The sequence below is a fragment of the Symphodus melops genome, assembly GCF_947650265.1.
Source record: "Symphodus melops genome assembly, chromosome: 22".
NCBI classification, from domain to species: domain Eukaryota; kingdom Metazoa; phylum Chordata; class Actinopteri; order Labriformes; family Labridae; genus Symphodus; species Symphodus melops.
This window is the reverse complement of record NC_136712.1, coordinates 16,563,983-16,578,381: the sequence shown is the minus strand read 5'-3', so window position 1 is coordinate 16,578,381 and position 14,399 is coordinate 16,563,983. Positions and strand designations below refer to the sequence as shown.

The 14,399-nt window shown below is 43.5% G+C and overlaps 1 protein-coding gene across 2 annotated transcripts in view; it reads left to right on the top strand.

Annotated features, from left to right (window-relative positions):
- syn3 (synapsin III) overlaps nt 1–14,399 on the top strand; it is a 105,594-nt gene that overhangs the window by 38,224 nt on the left and 52,971 nt on the right. For both annotated transcript variants that reach the window (XM_079335031.1, XM_079335032.1), the window contains exons 4-6: nt 887–978; nt 11,634–11,790; nt 14,257–14,346. In XM_079335031.1, the coding sequence (XP_079191157.1) occupies nt 887–978; nt 11,634–11,790; nt 14,257–14,346 (339 nt within the window). The remainder of the gene's footprint in view (nt 1–886; nt 979–11,633; nt 11,791–14,256; nt 14,347–14,399) is intronic.

The window sequence follows — 14,399 nt, the reverse complement described above, 5'->3', positions numbered from 1 at the left end:
ACACATCATCTATAGGGTCTTCCTGGTGCAGCCAGCGGTTACCAATAGGGCATCTGTGGCTCAGTGGTGGAGTTGGTCGACTCTCGGCTGGAAGCTTGAGGGTATGATCTCCAGCTCCTGTCGGCATGTGTTAATGAGATGGATGGATGGATGGATGGATGGATGGATGGATGGATGGATGGATGGATGGATAGATAGATAGATAGATAGATAGATAGATAGATAGATAGATAGATAGATAGATAGATAGATAGATAGTTAGATAGTTAGATGGATAGATACTTTATTGATCCCGAGGGAAATTCAATGTAACTTTAAGCAAGACACTGAACCCCAAGTTGCTCCTGCTGCTTCAGCGCAGGGTACAAATGGGATCAGTTAAAAGTGATGGACACTTTACACAGCAGCCTGTGGCATCAGTGTGTGAATGGGTCGGTGTGACCGAAGGTGTAAAAGCACTTTGAGGAGTCAGAGGACTAGAAAAAGGGATTTCAAAGCTCAAGTCCATTTATTACCTTAACAGGCCATCCTGTGCTGTGCATGTCCATTGTTTACTGTCTATCAACCTGAGAAGCATGAATGGAGTTGATTTTGAGAGGCAACATGTTGCACCTGTTGCCATGGTGTTGTCTCTTTTCATCCCTGCGAGATTTCAATGAGGCTGATGGCACTCATTCAAACTAATCATTTAATGCAGAAAACAACAGCTTTGGTGATTTAGGTAAAATGTCAGCACATACTTTGGCATTATTAGCTCCAAAAATAGGTCGACAATCCATGTACAGAAAACGTCTATTTGTTACTTGGCCACCATATTGGTGCTGAATAGCAGTGAATTTTTGGATACACACTAAAACCAGTCTTTTATTTCCTTTGTGCTTCCCAGGCCGAGTTCTCGGAGATCAACCTGGCCTCCTACGTCACCTCGGGATGTACGGTGGACATGCAGGTCAACAAAGGGGGCTCCAAAGTGGTCAGGTAAGCCAGAAGGAGAGCCAGTCCACTGACGCATGTGCCTACGTAGTCCCATATCTGCCTCGTTGAGCCTGCATAAAGGCTCCGGTTCATTCCTGCCTGTAGCATTGAGCATGAATGTGTGTGTATATAACACGCTTTGTGTTCAGGGCTGTAATGTGATTACGCCATGGGAGCAGCTAAAAAAAGAGATTACCCTTTTTTAACCTTGTTGGGAATTTATGTGTGATGGTAAAATGAGAAGGATTCAAAGTACTAAATCTTGTATGCTTTTCCTGCGTTTGTGCTTTTGGCTCTTATTATGTCACCTTATGCTGTTCCATATAGCAAAACATGTTATACAACCAAACGTATTAGCCAGACAGCATGAGCAGAGAGCCTACAATACTGATGACTCCCTTCAGGGCAACAGCTCTTATGGTAACCAAGGAGGCGGATGGTAAGACGTTAGTAAAGCTTGTCTGTATGCAAAATCACTCACTGTGTAAAAATGGGATTTCAATGGAGTCTATATCAGCTGCTCTGGGCTGACGATGTGGACCTGGAATCAGAAACTAAAAAGTGATGCTGGTAGCTTAGTAGTTAGTGTGCGTGCCCCATGTATGGAGGCTGGACTCAGTGGCCATTCTAGAGTCTGTAGGGGCCCGAGGCAAACATTTAGTATGGGCCCCTTCAAACGCCATTGTGTTGTTTTCACTCCAAGACCTCTCCTGTTTGTGGTTTTCTTGGGAATAATGCATGATAAGGACTGCAGGGCAGTCAGAGTGAGTGCTGTCAGATGTGGCCCCCATTGGGGAGATTTCCTACTGTTATTGCAACACTTGCGTAGTTTAAACAACTGCTGTGGTTTCAAGTTTTTTAGCCCTCTGGGGCCCCTTACTGATCTGGGGCCCCAAGCGGTTGCCTGTTGGCAAGTAGCGCCTCTGGCTGTACTCCTTCAAGCAGGAAGCTCTGTGGCTCCGTTCCCTCGTGTCATTCCCAGCTCTCTGGTTTTCTGACGTCTGATTCTCATCCACTGAAAGCCTCTGGTCAGCAGCACTCTCTCGGAGAAGCAGCAGGTCAACATGTGAAGTTGGATATTAAAATAAGGAGGGCGCTGACGTTCAGCTTATCAGAGTGGAAAAGAGGATTTCATGCTCCTACCTCAAACAACGCTTTGAATGCCTCAACAGAAGAAATGTTTAATATTTAAAACACAAAGATCACAGCTTTAAATCAGCCATGGACCGTTTATTTTAAGTCACTTCACTAGATAGATAGATAGATAGATAGATAGATAGATAGATAGATAGATAGATAGATAGATAGATAGATAGATAGATATTTATTTTTTTTTTCTTTATTGATCCCGAGGGAAATTCAAGGCATCCAGTAGCAGTATACAGACAGGCAGGACACAAGACATTAGTTACAATACACACCCGCTGTCCCCCCTCCCCTCTGTATACAATAATCCCCCAAACAAGATTTAGCAGCCCCTATGTGACTAAGAATAAACATAATTATATGTTAAACCTGTGCAGTTAGCATTAGCAATTAGACTTATGACATGTAAAGGGATGCTTAAAGTGATCGACATGCAGCATCTGAACCTGCAGTCCTTCAGAGTTTGGCATCTTTCATCGAGTCATTTTTCTGAACCAGCAAAAATTCCAGCCACAACAGACAGCTGTTTTCAGGAAGAGGCGTCTAAAAGTATCCAGTCCACCAGCAGGCAAACGGCCTGTTTGAGCTCACGTGTTCTGGATGGACTTCATAATGTGGGGCTTTGTAGACGGACGAGAGACGTGTTAGTGCTAGAAAAACATGGTAAAGTGGATTTAGCTTAATATGTCAAACTTTATTTTCGTATAGCACTTTTCATACTCAAGTGCTTCACATCATATTAAATCACACAGGAACAACACAACTCCCTCCCCGACCCCACCCCACCCTACAATTCAAAAACAAAGGCAAAATAAGGAGATTAAAACAGGTACCGACAGACCGAGAAAAATGTGCATCCATTGTTGTATCTGCTAGTGACCCCAAGTCCAAGGTACGAACCAATCACTGACCTCTGTGAAATGTTAATGTCTCTGCACACTCATTATAGTCTCCTGAACTCTTGCAGCCCTATTGGTCGGTTAAATCAGCATCCAGTCAGTGTCAGCCCAGTTCCAGCCTTCTTGTGGAGTTATCAGCCAATCTGAGCGTCGGCCTCAACTCCACACTTTATTTTTATTTTTTTTAAACTACTTTGTTATCAGTGTGGCAGAAATAGCCTGTAAATGCAGTGCAGCTGAAACCAGGCGGGAATAAGAACAGAGTGGGAGCGGTACTGCAGCTTCTGTGACAATGCAACATTTGGTCAGACACAGAGGTCATTGTGTGGCTGGAATTCTTTTTTTTTTTTTTTGGGGAGGCGTGAGGGGGTTGATATTACTGTAATGATGTCGAGTGCAAATTGGCTACAGATGGTCTGACATTCTTTGCCAAACAGTCGTGGTCTGGCTCGTTGCTTATGACCCCGAAGTCTACTGCAGATAATTTAACGGTTGTTCATGTCGGACAGGCACAAATTCAAAGCTTGGAAAACATTGGAAGTTGATAAAAGATCAACAAGTGTGATTCTTTCTTAAAGTGTTTTATTTCTTTAAAGCAGTGTGTGTGTGTGTGTGTGTGTGTGTGTGTGTGTGTGTGTGTGTGTGTGGGGGGGGGGTCATCCAAAGTCACCTCACATGCATATGGCTGCATTTACACTCTACTGTATATTTAAAGCATGGCCCCAACATACCCACGTGTCCTCTGTCTGTTGTGTCCTCAGCACTGACCTTTGACCCCTGTCCTCAGGCATGCTCATGCTCAAACATTTCTCCTCTGCCGGCTCCAGGCAGCGGCACACTTTCTCACACTTCTGAGGTTTCACTGTGATTTATTCATTCAGGTTTCTCTCACTTGTGTAATGTTTGCAATGGATTACAAAAATGTGACTCTACAGTGCTGAGCTGTTCTGGTCTACTGATTACTCAACACCAGGGACATGAGGCTGAATCGTGAGGCAGTTAAAAATCCATTCAAAGGTGTCAAGGTTCAACTCGGTGCTCTGAAAAATAATTTGCAGTAATATCGTGAAGCGTCAGCAGCTGTAGGAAGTTGGTCGTAAGCAGACGTTCTCATGGCGCTCCAAGCATTTTGGCTTCCCAAGACAGAAAATGAAAGTCGTATCGTGAATCGTATCTGATGGAGGCCCGAGTCAAAAACGGGTTGGTCTAAGAACGTTAATAAATGGAAGTGTTTTAAGTGTTGCATCTCCCCATGCACACCCATTCACACATTGACTGGCACAGGCTGCTTTGTAAAGTGTCCATCCCATTCATACACATTCACACGCAGGAGGAGAAAAGAGGGAACAGGGAAGTGTCTTGTCCAAGGACACATTGGACGTATAGCTGGGGATCGAACCCCGTCCATCCGGTTGAGAGTTGACCAACTCTACCCTCTTGAAAAAACGTTCTGCAACTTAACTAAATCAAACTGTGTCGTTCCCCCAGCAGCTGCTGGGTGGATTCCAGTTTGAGGACTTCTCCGTGTCACACAGTCCCTCCATTTTAATATTTTCATTGGAAGTAGCCAAATCAAGCTGCTCCACCAATGTCTCCTATTTAGAACAGTCTTTAAGGAATACTGGGCAGAACATGCAGACATGTTTGGACAAATATGAACATTCCAATCACAATACAGACACGCACACACACACACACACACACACACACACACACACACACACACACACACACACACACACACACACACACACACACACACACACAAAAAGTTCCAAAAACATTCAAATGCTGTCGTCTAACCAAATTCTTACCATGCAAGAAATTCAGAAATTGCTGCCAAACATTTCCAATATAATTCTAATACAGAAAACATAAACAACACCAAACAATGAACTAACACACATCACCATACAGAAAATACAGACAGATCAAAATACAGACATTAGACACAATATACCCAAATACCCAATATACAAAATACAGACAAAACAACTTATACTGACGACACAGCCAAATATAGACAAGAAAACCAATTCCACACATTATTAGCAAATACAGACACAATGCACACAAATGCAAAAAAAAAAAGTTCAAAGAAAAACCAAACCAATCCGAAAACACAACCAAATAAAAAAGACTGTAGCTTCTCTACAGGATGCAAACAGAGACCATCTCAGGACTCTGCACAGTAAGGAACACAGCAGGGTCACACATGGAGGCTTGCTGCTGCTCATGCTGCTCAATAGATATCAAACATGTTCTTAATGTGCATCTTTTTATTCAAGTGCAGTGGACTCATGCAGAACGTTTACAACGTGTAACTTTCTTTGCTGCTGTCTACTAAACTTCTTGTTGCTATTCCTCCTCACAAGATAAAAGGGAATAGAGCATAAATGGCAGTTGTTCTGGACCTTACTCGCAATTTGCTTTCACTGCGTGCAACGTGGCACGCACTGCACTGTCTGCAGTACAGCAGAATGACTCGCCACAAGATACAGTTATGTCGAGCCGTGTTCCCCTGCACTGCTGTAGTCAGCCCTTTGGCTTCTTTATTCTCTGCTGCCAAAACCTCCAGTGAGCTGCTCGGCTCCAAGCAGGAGCACTGGTCTGGCTGAGAGTGGGGTTCAACAGAAGCCAAAGCCAGAGCGACATCTCTCTCCCCCCAGCATGTGGTAATGAAACCAATTAATGAATCGGAAGTGATTCAAGTGTGAGAGCGGTGACTGATTTGAAGAGCTTGCTCAGCTTGGTGCGCTGACTGGAAGTAGTTTTGGGCTGCAGTGTCAGATTCATGTTTAGAGTGTGGATGTCAGAGACTCAATCAAAAACATGTATAGCAGGTGGTGCGTGTGTTTCTCACTAGCTGCTCACGTTGTTGGCCCTTTTGGAACTCTAACTCTTCAAGAATAGAGAGCACGCGACAGGAAAAAGTTGGGAAGAGAGAATGGAGGGTTTGGCATGAGGGCAGAGGTGGGATTCGAACCCACAGCTGCTGTGACTACGACCACAGGCCCTGTACACGGCATTGCCACGAGTCTATCGGCACTCACCTGAGTGGTGAGTTTTAGCACAACAAACTGACATAAAGCCAAGCAGGCGCGTGTTTACCAAGATCAGAGCCTTCTTCTTCGGTGTTTTGTTTCCCAGCATAAAAACGTAGCATATTTGTTCTCAGAGTTATTAAAGACGTGTCGGATGTTGTTTCTGTGTTTGTGGTTTCCAGTGTTAATTGACACGTGATCCTTGGCTCTACAGATGGAAGGACATCAGAGACATCCTAATGACATTAACAGATCCTTGTCTGAATATCTCTGCCTCACCTCGTGCTTAACTTTCTCTCCTGAAAGCGGCTGGTCTCAGACACACGGGGTAACCCTCTTTCTCTCCCGATCCCCTCGTGACCTGTTTTAACAGGAGTGTTCTCCTTTTGTTACCTCGGGTGACGATTAAACACAAAGACCACACAGAGACGATTCACACACCCCTTTTCAAGGTTTCCCATGAGAGGTCCATTTTTTAATCAGCGAAGAACCCGTCTACCCAGGGTGGCCTCAACACCTAACACCTGAGACAGGTTCATCTTGTTACTGAGCAAACAAATCCCACTGAGTTCAGACGTGGCTTCAGGCTGGCTTCCTTTAGGAGTGCCGTGAATGTAACGTAAGCAGACGCAGGCTGTTTTCTAATATAGCCATGAATACAAATGGTAGCGCTAATTCCTTTCAACTCCTAACAAACACTCATTTCCCCTCCTGCCAGAGGTCATTGAATGCTCCGTCCCTCTTCCAGCTCCTTTTCATTATAACATCTGCCTCCCGTGGGACCCTTCCCCGAATCTCAACACAAATCTCTTTTAAGCAACTGTTGTGTTTGTAGATGTTAACCTGCTTGGATTTTACAGCCGTTATTCAAATACATGCACAAGTCTTTGCTGTGACATTAAATAAGGAGCATCCTTGTTACAATACGTGGCGTTCGCTGCGTTCGGTGCAATGTTGGAGCTGAGTCCTGGAGTGTAATGGAAGCTGGGGAGGATCCAGAGCTCCGGCTGGCCTCACCAAACCAACAGCCAAGATCTGAACCCCTGCCAGGCTGCTCCAGTGCCACTGAAGCCACAGCCCGAGGGAGACAGGGCGTCACCACACACAGAGAGCGAATGGCTGAGGGCAGAGCCGAGATTAGCATCATCACGCCATTCAGCTTTGCAGCTAAATTGTTTTAAAGCACGAGCTACTTTTGCATTGTTGCATATGAACTTTCAAAGTGACTTTGGAATCACAAAAATAATCAATCCTTTAAATTCTGAATGCCAAAAACTCGGTTGCCTCTCATTCAGAAGTATGAATGACTTCGCCATGAACACTTTTCCATTCTGTTTCAAAACTTACATAACAACGTTGTCGCACTACGACGTTTGCTATAGCGCCTGTGCTCATAAATGGAAAGCACAGGTTTTTCTCTCGAAGGTGCATTTCCATCCGATGACGCAGGGCCAAGCGCAGCACAATGCACCATTGTGTCCGAAGACTGCGCTGGTCCTTGGTATGCACTGTTTGGCATTGGTGGCATTCCCGTTGACTTCTACCCCGATTATCCTTATCACTGAGAGACAGACGGATGGGGGAGGAAAGATAAGACCCTCACCAGCCTTTGAGCCAGGCACAGGGGTGTTATGAAGAATAATGTGCCCTGCAATTCACACATCCCTGTGGACCATATTAGAAGGTCAGAGATTCTGTATGATAAATGGATCTGGAGACTGAACTGGCAGCATATTGTCTTGGCTTTGAATAGCGGTCTGCTCCAGGGATTCTGATGAGAAACATCCTGTTGGCACTTTGTACTGTATGCCTGATAATGTCCAAATACAACCATCAAGATGACTTATCAGATACGTAAAGAAAGGGAAACTTGTCCATGACTTTAAACAGGTTTACTGGCACTTTGGGCTTTACTGTCCAAACTTTAAAAAGTACGTCTCATCTCTTTGTGAAACTTGTCTGGTACCAGCTGTTAATTGCCTAATCTGACATGGACCCCTTGGAACTGCTGAAGGCCACTAAAAGTAACTTTATAATCATAGTCAGTCTACTTCCTGATGGTCTTGTTTGCTTTTGTAGGTCATGTAGATGCATCAGTATTTATTTCAGTCTGTTTCATCAGCAGCTAAAAGCTCCTCACAGGAGCTCTGCTGTTGTTTCCCCTTTTCACAGATTGATTTCACTTGACTCTAAGAATGACTTGTTTACGTGGATATCTTTTTTCCCCACCATGTCTTGCACATGTCACGCTCAATTTACGATTCAGGTGTTGCTCATGAATCTACATGGATCCCTCCCCGCCCCGTGTCCTGATCTATAACTCTGCTTTGCCCCCTGTTATCAGCCTTTATTGCGCCGCTGATAACCCATTCAAAGGGCACATTAGCATATCACCCGAGAAGTGAGGACTGTAGGGGCTGAGAGATTGGGATCGTAAAGCATAGATGTGCTGCTTCAGTGTTATCCACGACCCCCAGGGAGCCCTGCTTGGGCAGAAAAACAAAGTTAATGGGTGGCAAACCCCAGTAATGCTCTGCTGCTATAGGGTATTAACTGCAGCCCAGTGAAAGCCATCCCAGTGGGCTCAGGCTTTTCTGCATCTGGCCTTTCTGTGGTAATGAAGTAGCACAGAATATGTGCTCTATCTGGTTTTATGCATTTGTTAAACATTGCATTGAGTAAACAGTTTGCCGTTCAACAGTACAGCTTATTGAAGGTTAGCAAGTGTTTTTAGAATCTATTTGAATTTGTTCAATTATCTCTAAAAAGAATATATGAAAACTTTATTTTTTTTTCAAAATACACTTTAGAGGGTTTTACGTGATGTTTTCAGTGATAGTTTTTAGTTAACCAAAGTTTTCCCTGCATGTGTGACAAAGTGTCACATGTCTGACATTGGGGAATTTGTGAAACTGCCTGTATTGTAATTTTTACAATACGTAACTTATTAATTGTTGAAACCTCAGTCGTACTGCCCTAAAGTGCCCTGGCACCTCTCCAGCTATCAGACCAACATATTTGGTCCATATTTGGTTGACTTGGACCGGCGACCCTACGGTTTCCAACCCAAGTCCCTCCGGACTGAGCTACTGCTGCCAAAGTGTTGTTAATGTTTACAGTTGGTCTGGAAACTTGAGTTTGGGCAGTGCGATGACATGTAGGGTGGCATTATTAGCTGCACATGTGAATTTTAAAAAAAATACTTATCAGATACAGCTAGATCCATGTTAGAATTCATGATGGCATTCCAGCCCTGATCCTCTCAACACCAATGTTTCTCCACACTTATCTTAGAGAGAGAAACCACAGCTCTTACCAAAAATTAAAAACCATAATTTAGGGTATTTAAACCATATCCTTCCATGTTATAGAATAATGAATATATTCATCAGGAAAATGATCAGCATATTAATGGTTCAGGTTCAGTACAGCTCACTCTGATACCTGCCTCTGATACCTGATACCTGCCTCAGCTCACTCTGATACCTGCCTTCTCCTGGATGCAGCACTTCTATGTTCTATTAGTTTGGTATGAAAGGTGTATTTCCAGTCAGTGCTGTGACTAATGCAGCTTGAAGCCTCCAGGTGCACCCTCTAAAGCAGAATGTTATTCTCTATCAGCGTTGGGTGTTTCGCTGGAAACGGTATGTTTGCACAAATAATAAAAATGGGAACTTGTGTTTCACATGGACTGTCGGTTCTGGTTTGGTTCTGGAGCTCCAATAAACAGCTTCATCCAGTATAAATAGCAGATCGTTTGGTGTGCTGCCACTGCGGCTGAGTGCAGCAGCAGCAGCAGGGAGGAACAGCTGTAGTCTCTCTGTCGCCAAGACCTGATCAGTCCTCAGTAGGCCAGCCAGTCGAGCCCTGGTCTAACATAAGCAACACGTGAAGACGCAGAGCCTGGCTGTAATTTTACTCTACATCCTGCCACTCTTTACTTCCAGTTTGTGTACCATATATATACCTCTGCATGTAAAAACTCATAAATGTTGTGCATTTGTTTTGTGCAAGTGCCAATGTTGAAGATTTCAAAACTGCAGCAAACGTGCAAAGATGCCCCAAACCAAAACCTGAGCTGAAATCATTAATGTGTAAACCATGACCGCAGTGGAATTGAGTTTACGGCGTTAATTTGAGATGTGTGCCGCTTCAAACGAGACCTCCAGGTGCCTGATGGGTCGCTTGGCTCTACTCCCAGAACAATGTGTGAAGGAAGGATTAGGCTGTGTTAATTGGATGGATGGTTCAAAAAAGATTAGGTGCACCAAAAAAAAACAGTTCTTCACCTCTTCAGCCTGACACCGTCGTGGAATAAAGGGTTTTGTTTACACAAAGCCCAGATGCAGTGTGTTAACATGATGACAGAAGTGACGTCTGGCCTGAGGACAGTCAGGTTACAGAGGTCCTTCTCATTAAATAGACACTGGGGGGAAAGAAAGCTTCAATGAAACAAGAGAAATGGAGCGCTTTCACCTGTCTGTCTGGAAATCAACACGGCACATTCACCCTTCACGTGTCCTAAGAGTCCATCATTAGAGTTTGTGATAGCTCTTCATGTTGACGGGAAGATGTTTGGATGGAGGCCAGGGTTCACAAAGTTCAAAACTATAAAGCTGGGATGCAAAACCTTTAATTTTGTTGTATTATTGTCAGAACTTCACAGTTTTGACAAGGGAGTTCCATTATTAGCTATAATATCATAACCATCTGATGTAGACTGACCACGAGTTATGAGTGTGGAACGATGGCTTATGCTCCTGGAGAAGACTCAAGGTCATGTGATTTTAGCCTAATTTTTAGAAAAAAACAAATCTCGGGAAAAAGAACTACACTATCCACGATCACAGAGTGTCACAGAGATGTCTCTGATTGGTGGAGCGTGCTGTTACCATGGATATGTTTTCCGCCTCCAACAGCTTTGGCTGTTGCTACCACTGAAGTTCATGGTTTAACACACTTTATAAGCACAACCAAATCAAATGTTTTATAATCACAAGTATTCAGGTCGCTGGTTGGCTTGAAAGGTCTGAAATGTCAATGGAGGATTTGAAATGAGAAAATTATATCCAGAACCAGAACTGCTGAAACAGTGGACTAAAGCTGAATATAAGCACACTTAACTTTTTGTTCAATGTTTTCTGTCAACTTGCTGTTAAAAAAATAAAATAAATAAAAAAACAACAACAGACCACCATCCACAGATATTGGTCAGTCTTGAAGGCAGGTGACTGACTGTGTTCTTGGGTGCAAATATGGTTTTTTTTAGCTTACAGCTAACAACATCAGTGTGCTAACTTGACAAAAAATACCATGCTATCTTGCTCATGTTAAGCAGTTCCCATCTTCAGTACTAGTTGGCAAACATTCACAAAAAGAGCATTCAAATAGTAAAGTTGAGACTGATGAAAATGTATTTAGAAAAGTAAAAAAACCCTCTAGTTTGTCTTGTCAAGTCTTGCCATTTTCAGTACCCTTAAACTGCCTTTGATTTCAATCATAGACCATCAAAGCCATACCAAAACCTTTCAGAATCCTAACCTAAACTCCCATCTCAATCCTGCTGCAGGTCCTTCAAGCCAGACTTCGTCCTGATTCGCCAACACGCCTACAGCATGATCCCCGGCGAGGACTTCAGGAACCTTGTGATCGGAATGCACTTCGGAGGCGTCCCGAGTGTCAACTCGCTCTTCTCCATCTACAACTTTTGCAGCAAACCCTGGGTGGTAAGGAATCTTTAAATGCGTTTAGTCTTTTCCTGCTTTAACCCACAGAAAGGTGTCGGGAGGCCCTCCCCTGGCGGCTGATTTATTTGGGCTATTATAGGGAGCTGTAACACCTGTCTCTGGAGTTTTCGGAGCAAGTGGCCTCCACCACTGCACATTATTACTCACTCTGTAGACAGAACACAGCTTACAAGAATGCAGCGAAAGGCTGTAAATACTGGGTTCATAATTGTAGTCTTTTGACCTAAACTCTAACTTTTAACGAGCAGGTATGTTTCACAAGAGACACACTCATGGACTGCACCATATTTTAGCTCAATTATCACATATTTACAGCAATGTTAACTCTTTTACTAAACAAACCAGAAGTTTTTATTATACCCTCTCCCTCTTTAGAAGTTCAAAACCTATCCAGGCTGCCCTCTTTGATATGTGAATCCACATATTTTTCCTCAAGTAACTTTTGCAGGAGCTGGTGTTAAAAGCAGCCATATTGGACTCCATTGAAAGAACATTACCAACACAGATTATAATATCAGTTTAAAGATCCTGTGTTGAGCTCCTTCGCTACCCATCGGCTGCAGTCTGCCTTTTTTCAGCAGATTCAACATGTTGATTCGGCTTCCACCATTGTGGTTAGTGGGAAGAATCTCTCTGAATTGCTGTTCAGCTAAAAAAACAAAGAAAACAAAACTGGAGAGCCAGTGCACAAGTAGAAAAATGAAGCACCTTTTCTGTTCTTGTTTGTGCGACCCACTGTATTTGATTTAATTATGTTCATCCAGGAAAGTGTAGATTAGTGTAGAAATCACTTTCACCAGCAGAGACGGAATACTCAGGGCGGCAGGAGCTCAGTCTGTAGGGACTTGGGTTGGTCTGAGGTTCAAGTCCATTTCCGGACCAAAATATGGAAGTCACTTCCTGAGGACTGAGGACCGACCTTCCACCAGCTCAGGCGGTGCTTCCAGTGGGGGCTGCCGCCGCACTCTGACCTCCATTAATGCATGTCCACAAGTCCTGCTTGTGCATGTGTGAAAAGCGTGTCTCTAAAATAACAGGCCACAAAAAACTCCTTGAATATTTGCCAAATAATGAATCCACCTAGATGCCTGTGAGGTGCAGCCTCAAGGCCTTTAGCCATAAGTCATTTTTTCATAGTTTCAATTTCACTGCTACATAGGGGATGAGCGTGTTAGCGTGCACAATATTATTTCATTCTTAAGTCACACCAACAACAAATGGCCTGGCATTGGCCTATTGTCAACAATAGGTTGTTATCTGAAAGTGCAACTTCTTTGCAAGTGAAAGAAGTGAAAAACAATTCCATTTTCTGTGGATAGGTTTTGTCACTTTAGGAGTAAAGTCCACGACACATACACTGATCTTTATGTCGTTCCTGCAGGGCTTTAAAGTTTTGCATCATTATCTTTTATGTGATACGATTCTTTTCCCACGAAGATACAAACCAAAGAGTGCAGCATGTCTGTAGAATAAAGTGTTACTTGTTCTTGATCATGGTCCAGTCAATTTAATGAGTGTCCAACTCAAACTGTTCAACTTTGTCTTTCATGTTTTGTTTCTGTTACTGCCATAAGTTAGATGGATGAATAAAAAGGACTCTTACATGAGGAACTATAAAATGCTGGGATATCTTTGCCAAATATCACTTGTTGGCCTGTTTCCCACCTTAGAAGAAGATAGGATACTTCAAAGTGTCCTCCTACTTACTAAGTAAGAGTCTCACAGTAGGAAGGGTCCTGGATCCAGTCCCCTTCAGACAGGGCCTCTCTGTGTGGAGTTCTGTGGGTTGCCTTCGTGTTCCTGCCACAGTCTGAAGAAATGCTCGTCAGGTTAATTGGTGACGCTAAATTGCCTGTAGTGTCAGTCCTGTGATTAACAGGCTAACAGTCCAGGCTTTGTATGTTCAAACCCCCCCCCCCCCCCCCCCCCCCCCCTCCAGAGGTTATCAATGTAGACTTCTGGACCACGCTCGAATATTACTGAGTCAAATATCACATATAATATGGTAATAGACTTCAAGAAATGCTGCACAACATTCACTTAATCAGAATATAACCCAGACTACCAAGCAGCTACAATGTGAGGCTTACGCTTATGTTATGATATTTATCCAACAAGATCAAAACTATTATCTGACGTAGCTACGGCAGGTAAAGCAACGGAGTACATCAGGTAAAGGAAGTTACATCAGCTCATCATTAAGTAACTCCTGACTTCCTTCCAGGAAAACAGTCGTTCAGGCCTCCACTGTCAGTGTTGGGTAGAACTATACTGGATCCCTTTTACACACTTCAAACGCACCCCGCAGTATCCCAATAAGATGTTCAGTTGGAGATTACCCATCATGCCACTAAGTCTGGTTGTTAACGTTGTGCTATGGACACTTAGAAGATTGGCATCTCTGCTCGACCTGCTGTTTTAAATGTTGTTTATTTCTCTTTGCAGTTTTCTCAGATGATTAAGCTGTACCACTCACTCGGTCCAGAGAAATTCCCCCTGAATGAACAGACCTTCTATCCCAACCACACACAGATGGTAAGTGCCTCGCAGATATTTCTCATTTAAAACAAAACAGAGAACAAACAAAT